The sequence below is a fragment of the Pipra filicauda genome, unplaced genomic scaffold (genome assembly GCF_003945595.2).
Source record: "Pipra filicauda isolate LSUMZ 115617 unplaced genomic scaffold, ASM394559v2 scaffold523_size368350_pilon, whole genome shotgun sequence".
In the NCBI taxonomy this organism is placed as follows: domain Eukaryota; kingdom Metazoa; phylum Chordata; class Aves; order Passeriformes; family Pipridae; genus Pipra; species Pipra filicauda.
The window spans coordinates 152,613-172,660 of record NW_024104669.1 but is presented as its reverse complement, the minus strand read 5'-3'; the positions used below and the strand labels follow the sequence as shown (position 1 = coordinate 172,660).

Below are 20,048 nucleotides of genomic sequence, written 5' to 3'. Positions count from 1 at the left end.
CACCCTCACAGCAAAAGAAGTGTTTCCTCATATTTGGACAGGACTTCCTGTGTTTCAGTGTGTGTTCACTGCCTCTGGTCCTTTCACTGGGTGCCACTGCAAAGAGCCTGGTCTGTCCCCTTTACTACCCTTGTATTAGGTGTTCATATGTGTTGATAAGATCCCCCCAGAACCTTCTCTTCCCTAGGGTGAAGTCTCTGCTCTTTTAGCCTTTCTTCATCTGAGAGGTGCTCTAGTGCCTTAATCCTCTTTGTGTCCCTTTGCTGGGCTCTGTGCAGTATGTTCATGTCTCTTGTGCTGGAGAGTCCGGAACTCCAGATGTGGCCTCACGAGTGCTGAATAAAGGGAAGGCTCTCCTCCTTCAGCATACTGGCAATACTTTGTCTATTGCAGCCAGAATGCAAGGCACGTTGGCTCATGTTCAACCTGGTGTCCACCAGGACTCCCAGGTCCTTTTCTGCCAAGCTGCTTTCCAGCCGGGCAGTCCCCAGCATGTACTGGTGCATGGGGTTATTCCTCCCCAGGTGCAAAGCTTTGTACCTTCCCTTGCTGGAGGTCATGAGGTTACTGTGCTCTGGATGGCAGTGTGACTCCTTCCAGTCTGGCATCGTCAGCAAACTTGCCAAGGATACACACTGCCCCATCATCCACATCATTAATGAGGATGTTGAGCAGGAGTGGACCCAGCACTGACCCCTGGGATACACTGCTAGTCCCTGGCCTCCAACCAGACCTTGTGCCACTGACCACCACCCTCTGGGCCCAGCTGTTCAGTTTTCGGTTCATCCCACTGTTTGCTCATTCAGCCTGAACATCAACAGCTCTTCTGTGGGGACCTTATGGGAGACTGTCAAAAGCCTTGCTAAAGGCTCTAGGTAGACCATATCCACTGCTCTCCCCTTTTTCTTCTATACAGTGATGTGAAATCTGCCTTGTTTTCTTAAAACTAGAACTAAAATACATGCTTACACTCTATAAAGGTGAAGAAGATGTTTAAGTCATTTTACCTGCCTCTGTAGTGTGTATTTAACTCTGAATATTAGATATTGGTGGGTATCTGTTGTTAACCTTCTAATGTCTTTGCTTCTATCCCGTCTTTGCTAATTTTTCTTGTCCTGCTTTAACCTTCTTGTGGGCTAGTTTATACCTAACTTATGTCGTTGTCTACATCAGTGTTGTTATATCATTAAATACCGATGGTCTGCTCTAAGGGAATTTTCTTTCTGCAATTACTGCATTATCTGAAGACTTTTCAGTGATATTGCAGAAAGCTGTTTTTAAGAGATTAATTTGTTTGATCTTTGCCATATTAGCTTTCTGCTGCAACTTACTGATCCAGCACAGCATGTTACCATTGTTCCAGAGAGGATTATTAAATGGTCAGAACTGCATTTATCAGCCAAACTAATAGTCCTGCAAAATGGGAAATAAAGTTTGGGAGCCATATTCTGTCAACCTGTGTGGGTTGGTACCATGAAATACAAGAGATGTTGAAGCTGTTCAAGTCAAGTCCACCTTGTTTTCCTCCTCTTTGTGGCAGAGACCACAGTGCTTGGTGACAGGAAAAGTGTTAGAACAGGGCAAACATAGATGCTTTTCTAGCTTCTATGGGTTTGCAGCTCAGGGATTTCCTGAGCTGTATGTGTTAGCTTAGTATGTAATAACCAAATAGTCCTAATTTATATTTCTTGAAAGGTAGAGAAGGACACAGGGTAAGCCCTGGTGCCCCTGATTACTGAGTGGAGCACTGAGTTTCTTTGTCATCTAGTTTGTTTCAGTGATCTGTGTATTATAGTCTAAACATGTTGTCCCACTTCCCTGCTGAGTAGTACTGGTTACCTTGGAGCCTGTCATTTTGTACTTGCCCTGGGAATGTTTTTTTTTTTTTTTCTTATGTGCATTACTTGTTTTGTACAGATAATCTTATTGCTTGCTTTTGAAGGTAGTTCAGCATATGGGTGTTTAGGGACTCCCCCCTTAGTACCCAGAATGACTTAAAGCACACTCTAAATCTTCATTAATTCCAGTAGGAGAAAGGTGTAACTGTGGAAGGCTGCCTCTTTGGAGGCTACTCTCTGATGTTTGACGTGGCAATTGAGGACAGGATCCTTTTGTATGCTGTATTGTGTCATGGAAGGTAGCTGGATGTGACTTTACATCAATGTCAGTGTCTAGTGTCCAGGACATGCTGGCATTAGGAAACAAAGGCAACATATTTGCCTAAGCTTTTCATTGGTGTTCATTTTCTGCATTTCTGAGACTCTGTTTTCGTGACGCTGATAGACAGGCACGGGAACTCATTTCCATGTGATTCAAGACAGGCAGGTGTGAGAGGGCTTTGATCTGGAGGCTGTGCAACTCTGCTGGGCCAAAACCTGCAAACTGGCCACGAAGGTGCCTCCTTGGGTCTGGCTCAATGTGCTCAGAGCACTTCAGGGGCTCAGCTGAGGGATGGAGATGGCGATAAGTGGTGATAGGTATGTTACTCAGTACTGTTTTCCAGTGTGTGAATTGATTTTTTCATATGTATGTCCCCTTGGATATCTGCTTATTATTATTATTAACCTTCCCTTGGAAAAGCAGTGGAGCAGTGTCCTTCTGTCTACTCTGGTGTGAGTGTCTCGTTTGTTGCCTTACAGACTTCATTGACAATATATTAAGTTGTCTTAAAGAGGCCTGATACTTAGAAAAATTTTCCCTACTCAAAGTTGTTCATCATACCAAAGTGTTTTTTGTTTGTTGGTTTGTTTGTTTGTTTGTTTTAAAGTACCTTTTATTTTCTTCCTCCTCAACTCTTACCGTCACCATGTGGTGCTGAAGTGATGAAAGCTCTTGTGGTGGGGCCCTGCCTGATATTTTAACTTTAAAGTGTACAAATAACTTTTTAAGGCTATGAAGGTGCAGCTTCAGGAAAAATCCAAGAGAATGTTCTGAATATTGTGTGTGGGATTGTGAGTGTTACGAGTACAGAAAGACTTGCATTCTTCTGGAGACAGGCAGTATGTGAACATTGTATTTTACATCTCTGTGGTTAAATCCTTTGTTTGGATTGCTTAGCTGCAGTGATTTTTACTGTGTGTTCTTTAAGGACGTAGCTGACATTTAAAAATGTAGTCTAAAGTTGCAGCGAAAAATGAAAAATAGCTTTCCTTATGATAGAAATCAATCTCTGAGGTGGCAGAAATTGCTTTAATACTTAAAAACGTGCTAGATGTACTGTTATTTGATGAAAGCTGCAAAATGTCAGATTAGATATTAGCACCTGTAAATACTGTTTCTGTTCAACAGCAAGTAAGTTTTTGAGGGGAAAATTATTTCCATCTTGCTATATATGATTTCTATTTACAGTGCACTTTTCATGTTAAATTGCCTGAGACGGTCTTGCAGATACAGGTGATGTAACTGTTAGTTTCCTAACATGCAGGGAGAAAGATGAGCATACATTAATTGAACTATTCTAAAATCTTAAAGCAGTAAGAAGGTTCTGCTTATGTCTTATGTCTTGTCTGTTGGTCAGCTGTTGCTGACATGATGGAATTACTCAAGAAGGTTGAGTATTCCTGCAGGATGACTGGCAAGGTAGGGCTGTTGCTGGTGCAGGGAATTGAGTATAGTGAACATGTACTATAGAAGTCTGTAGTGTCTTAAGAAAAATAATTCTTGGGACAGCCTGCCTGCTTTAAAACAGAAGATTTTTATTCTTAGAAATTGAGTAGAAGCACAAATTGTAAAACAGTATTTTACTTATGTGGATTTAAGCAATTGTTTAAATAGGGTACAGTTATTATAAATATACTGAAGTCCAGTTTTTCTGTCACACACTTAGTACTTTAAAATGGAGTTTCTCCGCAACTCTTGCATTTTTGAGCCTAACTTGCTTTTATAAAGCAAGATCTGATGAAGGGATGGGTCCTGAGCTAAACTTGTCCGGAAATAGAAATGTACTTTGAAAGAAGTAATATCTTGTGATGAATAAAAGTGTCATGTGGGAAATCTGAGCTGCTGTAGTCCTGACCTAGAGCTTCTTCAGTTGCTTAGTGTGAGCATAGTTCCCTTCTATTCTGATTAGTTTGTAGAATGAAAAAAATCCATACTTGGCTTGGACAAACTGACTTTGTTTTCCTTGCAAGAGTTTTTGGATTAAGAATTAATTAAGAATATTTAAAGAATGTGTGTCTTGATACAGGAGCTATCATCACTAACCTTTTTGTCTAAAAGCATTGCAAAGGTAGTGGATTTCCCCAAAGATCTCTTTGTGATCAAAATACATGTTGCTTCTAACTTGGTTCTTTGAAATAGTTTAACTGCCTTTAATGAGAATTTTTCAAAGCATAGCCTGTTGAGGCATTTGTATTGGAGATTGTTTTACCACAGAAAGGTCTTAGTGGAAATGTTGACCTTCCTTAATATGACAATTGATTAAATTATCTCTGCCTGTACCTCTTCCTCCAGTGCACCATCAGTTGAAATGATTGCATTGTATTGTTAAAATAAAGCTTTTTCCTTCAGAGGGTCAGTGCTACAGTACCCTGCAATTGTGCAGGTAGAAAGGCTTAGATTGCTGCAGGAAATGTTTTTGTGAAATTATTTAGAGTTTTTATTTGCACAGACATATTCTCCATACAGAGTATACAAACACATCTTTCTACCTTGTTCTTGTTTTCCTGCTGGTTTAGTTTTGTGACTGGTGTTCATGTGAATGCTGGTGCCAGCACAAGGAAGGGGAGGAGAGGGGGTGAAACCAGCAGCCCAACAGGGACATGGAGCTAAAGAACAACTCCTTTTTTACTTGGTGATGTTCTGCATCACATTCAAGTCCTCATGGATCTTTTAAGTTTATTGGCAGTACTCAGTAGTTTTGCTGTTACAGCAGCTGCATATGAGATGTTTGGGGTGTGAGATCGTTTTTACTTTTTTTTTTTAATTTCCCTAGATGAGTTTAGTACTTTCAGCATTGTCATTTATGTCCTGCTCTGCTCCCTCCCCTTAAAGGTTGACAGCAGCCTTTTTTCGACAATGTTAGATCTCTTTTGACCTGTGCTTGTTGCAGATAGACCTACTCTCTTGAGGCTGATGTTACTCATGGATTCACCGAGTATTCAAGTCTTAGCTTTCTGTGCATATTTCTTTCCTATTATGCCTTTTTTTTTCCGTATAAAAGGTTTATGATGGTGTTTTTCAAATTGAAAGATGTCTATTTCTTTGGTAGTGCTCAGATCTTGTGACACAAGGCTCAGATAAGGAAGCTTTAAATGTTGCTCATAGATTATTTTAGTAACCATCTCCAATAAAGCACTACTTTTTTTGATGTCAGCTTTTCTTGTAGTCAGTGCAGTGAATTTAAAGGCAGGTTTTCCTATTCTAGAATTATAACTCATGGGAGAAATGTTAGTGGGAAACTGCTCAGGATTCCTGTGGGAAACTGTTAGATGATACACTTAAAACATGAAACTTCAGGAATGTTTAACTTGTCATATATGATTGAGCAGATCCCTGTTGGCTTTGTAAAACCGTATGGTAAGCTGTGGAGTGTGTGCCGTTCGTCTTCAGGGTTCATTCCATAGTCTCCCACAGTAGTTCACTCTTGTGGGGTACTTTTCACGCAGATTGCATATGAGGTGTGCTTTTTCTCTTTTCCTTTTGTGGGCTTTCCTCTTAAACCTTATCTGGCTATGTACTCTTGGCCTGTGTGAAGTAGTTGTGGCTGGAAATTGGGAGTGTGAAATCGCCTACTTACAAACCAGCAGCTTGGCTTGGATAGCAAAAGGCAATTCCAAGCACGTTCACTTCCTTCCTGCTGTCTTTTCACTGTAGTCCTTTCTTCTTGGGCATGGAAGTTATTTCTATCAGTATAAATCACCTTGTTTCTCAAGCAGACATACATTTTTTTTTTCCTATGTTTTCCCTCAGAACAAATGCTTTAGAGTTAAACACTTGATAATGTTAAGATTTGACTGTTTGTACCTCTAATTGGTATTCTTTCTCATGCTCAGGGTTTGCAAGTAGCTGAAGTCTGTTGTCCATAATAGTCTGTGTGTAGAAAGTGAAATGAAGCAAGTGAAAATAAAGGATTTAAAGACATGGATTCAAGTAGAGGAAAGCAGTGCTGTTGTGCATGTCTTTTTGTTAGGTTTAGAAAGGTGTTGCTGATTTATGCTAGGATGAATATGATACCAAAGCTGAGATGGTTTTTCTTAATTCAGAAGACCTTGCATAATTTTTACAGGGTTCATCTAGATTTTGTATCTTGATATAATGTGAATACTCTGAATACAACTGGAAGCTCTCTGGGGTCTTCTTCAGATTGTTTGTGTCCTTTGGGAACAAAGGAGCCCAAGCTTTAACTGAAGTGCCTACCTGATATTACAAGAGAATCTTTGCTGCCTGTAGCGGATCTTTAGGATCTTTTCTAAGTGAATTAGAAATTACCTTAGAAATTACCTCTGTTGCTTTCCACTTTTGGACACTATCCTCTAAGCAGGAGTGGTCTGTGGATTGGCGCTTTTTTTTGTGTTCTCTTCCATTTGGTGAGGTACCATGAAAGTGAGATGGAAGTACTTTTGGAAACATTCTTTACCTTCTAGTAAAGATAATGTTTTACATAACCCTATAAATACTGATGTTTCTCTGGATTGTTTCTTCTACTAGCCTGAATTCGTTGTTCATCATTTGTTGATGTTGGCTTTTGTGCATCTGTTTTCCTGTCTTTTCTGTTTTGGGGAACTTACTGTCATATTTTTGTCTCTAATATCCCACATACTTGGATTTCCTAGAAAATGATAATCCTGTCTGCTCTGGGATACTGTATTCAAGCTTATACAAGGAAATTCAAGTATATCTACAGTTAATGCTCATTGCATCATCTGCTTATTTTGCGTGTGAAGTTGTAAATGGTTGTAACAAGGCAGGAGTAGAGTTTTTTGACAGTGGCTTGCAAAACACACAGAAATGTAATCAAACGTTAGTTCTTTGGCAAGGGTAAAACTCCAAAGCAAAAACCCTCCAGAACAAAAACCTTATTTGAAGCTGAACACTATCCAGTTCTTATACAGGCTCCCAGCACCAAGTAGTATTTATATCAAGCTTCATTGAATGTGGTAAATTGTCCCCCTAATGTCATAAATAAGCTGTATAAGTGGTTGTCATGTCCCCTGGAATATGTCGTCAAATAACAACTTCATTTCTTTTTGTTTCAGATTGAGGGAAGTTTCAGAGAAGCTGAACAAATATAATTTAAACAGGTAAGGCACATCACATGCTGCTGTAAACCATTTGGGAAAGTACAGTTTCTCTAACAGCAACACGAAGCAGGTGATTGTATTGTAGATGTAGCCTTAGAAATCCTCAATACTATTAATATTGAAGTCCTACTAATACTAAAGTCCAGAAATGCTTCAGATAACACAGGAAGAAAATGGGAGGTTTTCAGTTATGATAAAATATATTATTAAATATCCTCCTTATGAAATGACTCCTTACTTTAAAGTATAAACCTGTTTTTTATTGCTGATCACATTAAATGAAAACATCACCTTTTAAGGTTTTTCTCCCCTGCATTTTGTGTGGTTAATGATCAAAAATATATTATAGTTGCTTCAACTAATGCATGTTTAGTCATTCTTGAATGTTTTTCATATTGGTAACCATCACCACATGTCTTTCCTTTCATATACAACTAGGTTTTTATTTTTTTTTCAGATTTCAAATGTTTTAAAATGTTATACATTCTCACTTTTTATTTTCAGCCACCCTCCTTTGAATGTATTGGAACAGGCCACTATTAAACAGTGTGTGGTGGGACCAAATCACGCTGCATTTCTTCTTGAGGTAAATTACTGAAATCTCAGATAATAAACTTGAAACCATACAGTTAAAATTAGTTCTTTTAACATTAAATTGATCAATATTCTTCAGTAACTGAAGACTTGTGTTTGTATTTTTTTTGTAACTTGTCTTACATTTCAATTTTGAGTGTTTGCTTTTCTTGTTCTAAATACAGGATGGTAGAGTCTGCAGGATTGGTTTTTCAGTCCAGCCAGACAGATTGGAATTGGGTAAACCTGAGAATAGTGATGGGTAAGAAATACTTTTCTTCTAAAACATTCTTTTGAACTTGATAAGCAGCTTGGCTGCTTTTTTGGTTTTGTTTTTATTTGTTTGTTTTCAAAGTAGATTGCTTTAGGAATGGATACTTTGAGTAGAGACACAATGGTTATTGGTGATGCAGCCAAACAGCCTAGCTTGACAAACTGGCGTAGGAAGAAATAGTAGATGTGATTCTAAAAGAAATGAGACAGGGTCTCTTTAACTTCAAGAAACAAATTCCTCCAAAAATAATCCTTATGAAAGAAGCTCTGTTAAATTATTAAGCTTCATGTAGAATCCACTCTAAAAGTGGTCCCATCTGGCAAGGCTCACTTTCTAGACCTGTGGTCTTCAGTCCAGGTAAGTCCCCCTTAGTAGGACTATTGAATGATTCATGTTTGAATGTAAACCACTTAATACCGAAGTAGGTACTCAGGGTCAGGTTTATGGATAGAACACCTGATTACAATTTATACATATATGCTAACAGAAGACTTAGCACAGTTGCTACCTCAAATCACTAATTAGCTTAATATGTATTTGCAGCTGTGCTATTATGGATTGCCCATGTACATAAGGTCTGTTAGGCATGCTTTCCACTTTCTTTTTCCAGTGTACCTCTTAATATACAGTTAGATTAGTTTGGAATATTCCCCAAGGGTGTTGCTTAAGCTGGTATGTTACCAGATTAAGTCCCTGAGAATTTCAACCTGGGATTCCAGGTTTTGTTCTTAACCCATTTGGGATTGTTTTGTGACTGATTTACCATCTTTTACTTTCAGTTCAAAGTTGAGCAGTGGCTCAGGGGCAGGAAGGACATCCAGGCCAGGCAGATCTAGTGACTCCCCATGGTTTCTGTCTGGTTCTGAAACTCTGGGCAGACTGGCAGGCAACACCCTTGGGTAAGTTTTGATAGGATTGAGGCTGCAATCTGTTTGTTCCATATTTGAGTATATGTGTATACACATATATAAATTGTATGCAGTATGTATAAGGGAACGTATAATTACAGCAGTTGTGTAGGTAGGGTATAATAAAAAAATACTTAATTTGTTTAAAATAACAGACATTTAAGTGACCCTTCAGCATCTAGGATACAGAGAGTTTTCTTACATGTGTGAAGAATAACTGGTTTTGGCCGTGTTGTCTTTTTTTTAATGTTTTTTTAGTTCCTTGATTTTTGAAAAGCAGATTTTTAGAGGGACACTATCAATTTAAACTGTGGTAGGCTAGAAGCATAAAGACAATGAGTGCATTTTTGCAGGAAGGACCTTCATTATCTTTGTGTGCTCCACTGCATTGTGCCCTCCTTCCCCAAGTCATGACCAGTGTTTTGATAGCTGGAGTCCTATACGTAGTGATAGGAAGGGAACATTTGAAAAAGATCGTTGCTCAGAACCTTTAAAATTGTACCATATGCTAAATGTACAGATTCAGTTTTCTTACCATTAGCTTTAAAATTGATGGTGTCCCTTTTTATAGAAATGTAAATTAATCTTCGTTACATAATCACAGTGATCGCTTTGTTTTTGTAAGATGTGTTGAACTGTGCTGCTTCCTAAGGTTACTAACTATAGCAAGGAGAACTGTGTTTACAAGCTGTGGTTTCTGCATGTGAATGATTTAAGAGGGAGGAACTATAGCTTTTCCGTGATAGCAAATTTGTTGTTTATATTACCAAATAAACCAATTTCATTTGGGCCTTATTTGCATGAAAAATAACCCCCATTACCTCTCCAAACTTTTTGTGCAAACATTGTGCATTTGAACGTAAAAATCCATGTGTTAAACGTTAAAGGCAAACTGGTATTGTCATGTTTAAAAACTTATTGTTGGAAGTGTGAGACATTTTTTACCTTGTTATTTTAGCTGAGTACAGCTGGTTACAATTGTTTGAAGCTATGTGCTTAGGAGACCAACCCTGAAGAGTTCGTATGTCTTCCCTTGCATGTTTCAGAACTAGGTAGTTGAAAGTCACTGAACTAGTGGAAAAGCAGTAGGCACTATAACTAGTCTGTTAAATAAAGGGAATAATTAACTTAATAAATTGAGTCTGAAAACATTCAAACTGTAGAGCCCTTAGATTAGATAACTGGATTTGGAAAATTGCTAGCATGCTGCTGGACAGTAGAGGGATGTGGTAAACTAGCAGGCGAACAGAAATGAGCTGAAAGATTTCCATTCTATATTAATATTTATTTTAGGTTCAGACAACTTTATTAGAACAAGACCAAGTTAGGACACACTGGGAATATTTTCATTATTATATGAATAGAGATGGTTTTAACTATTAGATGTCTAAACTATGTCATTGTTAGTTTATAACTTCAAGTAGAAAATGCATCTGTAGTAAGTATTAATATCTAATATGGAACATTTTCTTTAAACCCACACCTCCCTGCTGAGAGTTGAATTAAGAATTCCTTTGTAGGTAGAATCTGATTTCTCCTCAGCCCCATTCTTTTCCCATCAGCCGCCTTCCCACCTCTAGAACAGATTAACTGGCTCATTTTATTTAAAATGTCACATTCCTCTTGATTTTTGAGGGGTTTTTCCATTTTCAGTAGTATCTTTTTTTTAGAATTTTCTTTCTAACTCATGAGACAAGACTTTTCCTAAAGCCATCGTTGAATTGCTTTTTGTCTTGTCATTGTCTGTGTGGTCGCTGACTAGAATCTTGAAAATGTGGATGTGTCTGACAGGGCCTTGTCTTAGGCAGACACTCGAGTTGCTCTGTGGTTACATGGTCTTACCAGGAGGAAAAAGAAAACCCAACCAAACAAGAGAAGGGTGTTAGTAATCAACTTAAGCCATAAAATGTAAAAGAAGTATTCTTACCTAATTAGCTTTTAATAGCTAGATGTGATAGACTTTTAACATAAATTTATTAGATACTGTTTCAGAGAACATACCTTTTTCACATCTAATTTGAAATGTTTTTCTTGAAAGGAGATTGAGATTTAAAGTGATTGGTAGCAGGAAAGTTCTGCTGATACTGATTATTAAATAGCAATAACACCATATGCAATATCCTTTAAAGCAGATTGCAAGATAAAGTTAACCTTAAAGAACAAACTAGAGGCTCTTACCTTTCATTGCAGCAGAGTATCTTAAGTCCAAACTAGATTCAGTTTACACAGTTCTGTGGTGATAATTAAGATTAGTGGATAATTGTAATGATGGTGAGTAGTCTATTTCTATGAATCAGGGCCTTTTTGCTCCCTTGTTTTGATACTGATTCATACAAATGAAAAAGCTGTTCAGTCAGTTCAGGCACGTTTTTGCAATGTAGAGAGTTGATGTTGATTTCTGAAATAGGAGTAGATACAAAGTAGAATATCTCTTGAAAACCATCCATGAGGATCAGAGAACTACCTAGTGTAAGATTTCTTTTGGAGTAAAGAAGATTGCTTGATTTTTCCAGTGAAATCTTAATGAATTTCTTAATGTAAATCAAGTATCAGAATCTTTAGAAGACCCCTCTGAGTAGAGTGACCTGCTGTCAGAGCCACTGACCGTGAAGCTGCTGCATGTGTGCTTTTATAGCAGGGAGTTGACAACTGAGTGTTAGATGTTACACTGCTGCTACTGTTGCTTTTAAAAAATCTGGGAGTTGATCCATGTATGTATTTATGTATGTATACATCCACACAACTATATGAGTAGGAAAGAGTGCAACTTCCTGTTGCAGTCCTGTTTTTTTATTACTTCTATGTATTTCAGAAGTTTATTAATTGCGTGGTGCTCTTGTTCATACTGGTTTTGAGAGATACTTTTTGTCTATGAAGTCAAGCTGCAGTGTTTTTCAGAGGCTGTTTACAAGTTATTACTAATAAACCTAAAGACTTCTTCAAGTAGTCCCCAAAGTATGCTGCTGTATTAATAAGATAAATAATCCAAATCTTCTAGAAGTCGCTGGAGTTCAGGGGTTGGTGGAAGTGGAGGAGGATCTTCTGGTAGATCATCTGCTGGAGCTCGAGATTCTCGAAGGCAGACCCGAGTTATACGCACAGGGCGTGATAGAGGATCTGGACTGCTGGGGAGTCAACCACAACCAGTGATTCCAGCATCAGTCATTCCAGAGGAACTCATTTCACAGGTACATGAACTAGAAACTGCTTGTTGCCGAAAGCTTGGATAGCTTCTCACAGCATATGTACAGGAATGTGCTGTAGTAGTGCACTTTCTCCAAGGAGTGATGGCATATGATTGAAGAGATTGACTTTCTCTAGATGAATTGGTTTTATTCTTAAATATGTAGTGGTGGGAGTGATAGACTTTTGGATTCTAGAATTTTCATTTCCCAGACTTCCCCTAGATAAGGTATATATTTATTCTAGATGAGGAAGGCCATGTTCAGTTGCAGATGGGAGATTTAGTGAGAAAGTAAAAGCGTTAAGTTTCTTGAAGGAGCGTAACAGAGGGGGACAGGTTGACTTCTTTTTTTCTTGTTGGATAGAAGTGATCTGTTTTAGATTTAAATAGAAGACATTAAACATATTTAATCTCTTTAAAATACTAATAATTTTTCTTCCTAGACACCTCTACTTAATTTTTTATAAATGTAACTGATGAATATTGGATATAAATTTCTCCACTTTTGCCTCTTAATGCACTAAAACGTGAAGAAGCTGATGGACTTTGCATTGTGTGGTTAAATGGAGTCTGTTAAAACGTTTTTCTCCATATTTGAAGAAAACGAGATTTTCAAAATATGTGACTAGTTAATGCATTTTAACTATTAGTTTAAAACTAGTTTCTGGTCTACATTTGAAATACAGACGTTAGTTGCTAGGCCTGAGATAATCAGCTTTGCTTCCCTTGCTGTGGTGTTTTGCTTGCCTTTTTTTTTTTAATAGTGTACTTTGTCTACCTTTAAAACGGGAAGTGTTTAAAACATTTTTGAGTTAACTCTAAAGCGGGTCAATGGGAAAGATCTTTACAGATGGTCTATATAACATACATTTTAGGGGGTCTCAAATATCTGTAAACTTTTGGCATAGAATGTTATGACAAAAGGTTTACCTTTGTGTGCTGTTAGAATGTCCCTTTCTTTTTTTTTTTTTTGGCTTGTCAGCTGACAATTTTAGTTGGTACCTCATTTTTACCATGTTACGAAAATACTCAGTACTCGTTCCTTATGTTCTTCACACAGTTTGCAGTCTTGCAGAACTCTCATCTTCTCTGGCATTCAGTAGAGGGTAATCTGGAAAAACAAAGTGCCCTGAGTCCTAGGCTTAGTGGAATAGACCAGAATTCTCTGGGGTTCTCTGTTTAACATTTGGAACATTTGTGTTTTGTTAGTAAAATCTTAAATGTTGCAGAAACTGCTGAAGATAAGCCTTTAGAAGCAGAATGATGAGAAAAATAGAGGCAGTAAGTAAAAGTGTAAAAGACAGGGATTGAGGTGTAGTTTTGGAATAACAGTTGATTGCAAACTCTGTTGATTGTCATACTAAGTTTAAATACTCCTGGGTTTCAGAGTGTTCTATATGCTTCTGTAGATTTCGCTTATCCTTTAACTACAGCATTAAGCATTCCAAGTAATAGATTCTAAGATTCCATTAAGAAATTCAGCACCAAAGTTGGAATTCAGTAGCCTAACTGAAACTGAGAGAAGGCTGCCTATCTAGTACAAAATACTGTGAAAAAATTATATGATCCTTTGTCTGTACGTACTGTGATTGACTTTTGGGTTTTACTGGACTTCTTTAAGAACTAAGCATTCTTTCTCATGAATGGTGGTTGATGAACTGAGAATGACCAGTAACCAATGATACTCTGCTCTTACAGGCACAAGTCGTTTTACAAGGAAAGTCCAGAAGTATTATTATTCGGGAACTCCAGCGAACAAATCTTGATGTAAACCTTGCTGTAAATAATTTATTGAGTCGTGATGATGAAGATGGGGATGATGGGGATGACACAGCAAGTGAATCATATCTTCCTGGAGGTTTGTATCCTGCAACTTTTGATTAAAAAAAAGCTGATGTGTTCTTATTTTTCTGTATTTAAGAACTGACAGCGAGCTGTGTGCTGTGCAAGAGATGCAGCGAAGACAATTCTTGCTTATAGAAGCAAAGTCTAAAGATGCAAAAAACAAAAGATGCATTGGAATGTCTTGAGGGATTAGGTTAGCCATTGAAGAATAACTGTTGATACTGTTTGTATGAAAGTTATTTTTTGTTTTAGGATCTCAGGCTTTGTAACATCAGCATTACTTAAGTCTGTTTTGCTGCTCAGCAATATCCTGAGACTGCTGTGTGGCTTGCTCATAAAAGTTAATTCTAAAACCTTCTAGTGACTTGCATGTTTTTTTCCTACTAACATATATTCTTAATATTTTTCAAGTTCTTAGAGCAAAAATTATACAGCTTTTTTAAAATCAAAATGCCTCAATTGAGGGCAAAACAATGTACAGCAGTTACAGTTAGACTGCGAATTTATTCTTCATCTCAAGTTCCCCTTATAAAAGCTGTAGTATTCTGGCTATACCAACAAAATGCTTTAATTGACGTGCAGCTATTTTTGAAATACTGTCTGTCCCACACAATAGCTTTTTATAAAAGACTTTGAATCTTCTTTTGCACTGGCTAACTAATTTAGGCAATCTTTGTTTGCTCAGTAAACAGATTTGGAAACATAGCAGCCAAATCTAATATTCGTCTTAGGTGCACGGCATGAAAAGAGCACATCTAAACTCTGACTACATAGTAGCTTTTCTTTCTTTGTGTCAAAATGACGTTTTGATATTTTTCTAATAAATGTTTTTTGGTTTTTTTTCTGCTCATCTGGTTCACCAGGAAGGTTCATGGGCTTCCTTCATCTTTATCTTGTCAATCATGTGATTAGACAAAAGGTTTTTTTAATTTCTGCAACAAAGCCTTTGTGTTTCATTTTGCCTCTTCTAGTTTTAGTTGCATCTGTCAAACATCTTTATTTTGCTGTAGAATCAAGAATATTCTGGTGGAAGGGTGAAAAATCTTTAATCTGAGTCTTTGTTTTTTAGCTTAATAGCATTAGACAGATGCACTGGAGGAAGTAAATTCTCTAAAGTCTTTCTGAGTATTCAGTGCAGGAGAAATGCCCAAATGCATTTCTCCGGAACTGGCCTTCAGAAGATAAATCAGAGTTAGGAACTTCTGCTGTAAATTATTACTTTTAACCATACTAACCAGCTTTCTACAGCATTAACTGTTCTCTTAGTACCTCTTGTGATCATAAGGATCAGTTAATAGGGACTGTCCGACAACCTGTGACTGGTAACCTTTATTTGAAGATGCCTCCAATTACAGTCTGTGAATCCTGTGTACTTGAGAGAGGTTCAGGTAATATGCAGAATTTCACTGTCCTCACTAGATGTCCAGAAAACAATTTTGTCCTTGGCTTTATTTTTAAAACTTCTTCCCGGTTTAGACTAAAATTTCCTATAAGGGATTGCAACCTCCTAGTATTACGTTTTTTTTCTCCTATTTTCTTTTGCTCCACATAGAAATTGCACCAGTTCTTTCCCAGTTTTTGTGGGAAAAGATCTGGAAATGACAACTGAAATGAAACTTGATGTGTTTTAGGTCTAGTCTTCAAAGATGTAATTCATGAATTGTAGAATGTGCTATGCCTTCTCTCTCCGTCTTAAGTTTTACGGGACAAAATCAGTCTGTTGCACAGAAATGAATTTGAATCTGATGAGAAGGAGTCTTGCTGAACACTAGTCCGTGCTGTCATGACTCTACTGTTGGTACATTACATAGTAAAAATTACCAGTCCTTGCATTTGTCACATGATCATGCAAGCTAATTTTCAGGAAAACCTGATGGCCAGGGAACTTGCATATAGCTCTTTTTGAAAGTGTTTTGCTCTAGAAACTTTGCACTCTTCCTGCTTTCACTTCTCATCTTGCCTCTGGATGCCCTTTTGGAACTATAACATTTAATTTCATAAAGGAAAACTGTAGATAACTGATAAATGCTATATGTGGTCAATTGTTAGACTTTTTTTAGGATTCTGAAAGAGAGAGAATCTTTTTTTTTTAAATTGTCAAATTATGCTTTAAAGCTTTTTGATTTCATTCATTCCAAGCACAAAAAAAGCAAGTGACAAGAGAGCTTTTGCCTCGGGATTTTTGAGGCTCTTGCATTTTGATTAAAAGCATATGCTAATTTTTTCTTTCTCCCTTCTGCATGTCTGATGTTTTGTGACCCTTAAATTTAGGGGTTACTCTCTAAGCCTTCCAAGACAGAAAAAGTTTTTTTAAAGTGCTAAGAGTAATTTACATTTGATTTAAAAAAGGATAATAAAATAATTAAAAAGCTGAGATACTTTCCAAGTATGTGAAATTAATAAATTCTTGTTTAATACATCATAATTCCATTAATATATCAGTTGTGATAATTCCAGTTAGTACTGTGAAGGTTATGCATCTGATTTTTTTTTAGATAATAAAAAACAGGTCTCAATTCTTCCTAAATTCTTCAAAATTTCTTAAGTGAAGAGCAGAACTTTAACTTTTCTGTACATATTGCCATCAACGAGTGTCTCTTAAATATTTATTTTTGGACCCTAGTGTACTTTGATTTTTGGCTTCTCTAATCTAGTCCTGTTTCTTTTGTTTTATGATAGTTAGCAGAGAGGAACGTGGGTTCATTTGATTCATAACAAATACATAAGGAAAATAATCAAGGTAAAAACTACATAGAACATGGTCATCTAGCATAGAAAAGACTTGAGGGCCTCTAGATTAATTTTCCAGCTCATCTCAAGTTGTATTAGAGCCTTCTTCTGGGCTTTATGTTCTGTTAATTTTCTGAATAGAGATTCTGTAGAAGTTAAAATGTTTTGTTGTTTGTATAGTTTGATGTGTACATGTTTGCTCAGTAACTTTTGCATGGTACAGTGGGTTCTCGCTAGTGGGACTTGTGGAGCGTGGGTTTGAGAACATCCAGGCTGCTCTGGAGAGAAGAGACATGGGCTGGTATCACAGCAGGACTCACTGTGCTGGCTTGCAGTGAGGGGTCATGGGAACTGGAGCATAGGCTTGCCTTGGGGGAAAACAATTAGATAATGGGGTTGGGTTTTTTGTGGTTTTGTTGTTGTGGTTTGGTTTTCTTTGTTGTTGGGTTGGTTTTTTTGGTTTTGGTTTTTTCTGGACTTCAAGTTGGGTAATATTTTGAATAAATACTATTACATGAATTCTGGAGTTCTGTTTTAGTCTGGTTTCCTAGGAAACCAAAATACATGTTTCTCTCCCTTCACTGTTACAGTTTTGCCAATTTAATCCAAACTTGAAAGAGGAGGAGGTACTGAACACATTGAATTGTTGAATATTTCATAAAAATATGCAGCTGAGAAGGGGGGAGAGAACTTACGATTGCCCCCTTAAGGGAAAACGTTTAAAGCGAGCTCAGCTTGAGATGGGAGTTGATCTAAGCAATGCCTTCAGTTAATAAATTCAGTGATAATGCTACGCATGGAGCTATTGAAAACAAAAATTTTCTTAGTACTCAAATTGCTGCTTATGTGTATACTGAAACTTAGGGTTTTTAATTGGTGGGGGTTTGGTGGGGGTTTCTTGTTTCGTTTCTTTCCTCTGAACTGGATATCCTTTTCCTTCCAATTTTCTGTAGTATTTACTGGTGAATCCTGGGTATTTCCTTACCTAAATAGGTTGGTCAGAATTATCACATCTAAATGTGAAGAGTGCAGTCTAATTTTGGTCTAACGCAGCATAAGAGATGAATAATATAATCCCATGGGATTTAGCTGAAGAGCAGGAAAATAAAGTCATAGAGAATGTCTTTCCCCCCCCCCCCCATGATTCTTAAACTGGATGTAGCCTTGCAGTATCTGTGTTTTCACAGCGCTAAAAAAATTCCAGTGATGTTTGAAGGGGAGTGGATTTGGCTCCTATCCCTACTGGTTTTAGCACCTTTCTTTGGTGGTATAGAAAATGGAAGAAGGGGGATCTCTTTCAGAAATACTGGAAGAAAATTAAAATCTGATTTAAAGCTGAAATAAGAGGGTAAGAAAAGGCTTCATTTCCTTACTCATCTTAATGCATACTTTGCAAAAAACATGTTCTGGTTCTTAAGTCTGATGGCTTGAACTTTTACTTTCCTTTTTGGAAACACAGCTAAACTCAAGATGCCTGACGTGGTGGAAAGTGTGTGTATGTGTGTGTGTCACAAGGTAGTGTGTGTTTTCTGTCAAGAGGATTTCCTGCTCAGCTTGCCTTAAAAAACCCATTATTGTCCATTTTGAACAAGGGTGCAGAGTTCTTTTCTGTACTGACCAATTCTTTTCCTACAAAGAGATCAAAGTTCTTTGCAGTTTTTCCTGCATAGTGACCAAAAAAAAGTCATAATGAATTACTAGACTACAGAGAGGTTGGAACATACCTAGGAAGAGATGGTCGTGGTGTGGGATGAGGGAAAAGGGAGCAGCATGTCGATCTTGAGAGATACAACAGAATCTCAGCTGTGTTTCCAGCTCTTGAAGTCTGTTACGTACAAATTGACACTCTGAAGGTGAAGTGTACTGCAGCTTTAATGCTGTGGAAAGTCAGTGAAAAGTATCAGGCCGGGTAAGGGTACTCTGAGTGATCTGAATTGTTTTAGTAAGACAGAGCCTGTTTGCCAAATGTGAATTTTTTTCCTAGGATTTCCAAGCAGTCTGTCAAGGATGACTTCCTAAAATGTACTGTGTGAACCACAGAGTCCCAAATGGTGTGCTTTTAGAAGCACAGTCTACACTTGACTGGATTACTTAATTAATGCAAGAAGCATTCATGTGGGTCTTGCTTTGAAATCCACAGCGCTCACTACTTACAGTGCTGTTTTTCTGGGGACAGCTGGTTGTACTTGGTATGTGTTACGTTTCCTGGAGATGAGAGTGTAGATGTATAAGGATAAATGATCTGCTATGCAGGGATGTGAAAGTCTTACATGAATTAATACTAGCTCTAAGTATGGACTTTTGGCTCCTTTTCAGTTTTTGGATATCTTCTACTTTGTGTGTTTTTCTCCCTCCCCTCCTTTTATTCCAGACACTGAGCAAAACACCCATAATAATCAGTTCCTACTGTTATGAGTGCTGTTATTTGACTTCAGACTTTGTTTTCTAGCCACTATTTTGTTTTATGCTTGGGATGAGAAAGAGGCTGAGAACTGGATGTGCTGAAATTCTATGTGCTCCTTCCATGTTTCCTGAAGGGAGTGTGTGTGTGCAGCCTCATGTTGGCTTCACGGATGGTTTAAGCAGATGGTCCTGCTGCCAGAAGGTGCTATCCTGTCATTCCCTCACATGGTGGTGACGTTTGTGGGCCTGTATGGGCCAGTGAAGCCTAATTTGGGGAGCCTGATTTTTACTAGTCAGAGTTGCCTGAATGTTTGGGAAGGGACAAAACTATCTTCTTTGGCAGCAGTAGGGTATGGTCAGCTTTGCTGCATATGGTGAGGCACTGCCTCTGGGGCTCTGACTACCCAATTAAGTCAGTCTGAAGATCCCTTCCCACCTTACTTTTATACTCATTTAACTTCTGTTTCAAGCCAGGTGAATGTGCTAGTTGTAGATTTAGAAATCCCACCTTGCCCCCAGGAGGTGCCTGCCACAGGCAGGAGGGAAGTAGGACTGTCCTTTCTGTAGCAGCAAGATGGTAGTCAGGTTCAGTTGTCTTGTCAGTCCATATTGCTGGACTTCAATAAGTTACTTGAATTTCCAGTAGCCTCTTTTGTGTTTGGATAGTAGCTTTAGTAAGTGGAAAGAGATTGTTTTACACTTTAACGATTGTTATTACTTCAGGGAAACTCAAGTTTTCTAACATAGAAACTAGGGCAGTCGTGGAACTTTTGGGTTGTTTTTTTTTTTTTTTTTTTGACTGCATGGTATTAAAACATTGTACTTTTTCCAGATAACTTGTTGTTCTTAATGTAGCTACCATTTAAAGCTTTGTACTGAGACCTGCAAGT

General features: G+C 37.7%; 1 protein-coding gene across 12 annotated transcripts in view; it reads left to right on the top strand.

Annotated features, from left to right (window-relative positions):
- UBR5 (ubiquitin protein ligase E3 component n-recognin 5) overlaps positions 1-20,048 on the top strand; it is an 86,015-nt gene that overhangs the window by 11,141 nt on the left and 54,826 nt on the right. For 11 of the 12 annotated variants that reach the window (XM_039387033.1, XM_039387032.1, XM_039387027.1 and 8 more), the window contains exons 2-7: positions 7,197-7,241; positions 7,746-7,827; positions 8,000-8,076; positions 8,868-8,987; positions 11,995-12,184; positions 13,879-14,038. In XM_039387033.1, the coding sequence (XP_039242967.1) occupies positions 7,197-7,241; positions 7,746-7,827; positions 8,000-8,076; positions 8,868-8,987; positions 11,995-12,184; positions 13,879-14,038 (674 nt within the window). The remainder of the gene's footprint in view (positions 1-7,196; positions 7,242-7,745; positions 7,828-7,999; positions 8,077-8,867; positions 8,988-11,994; positions 12,185-13,878; positions 14,039-20,048) is intronic. The other variant, XM_039387031.1, reaches the window with a different exon arrangement.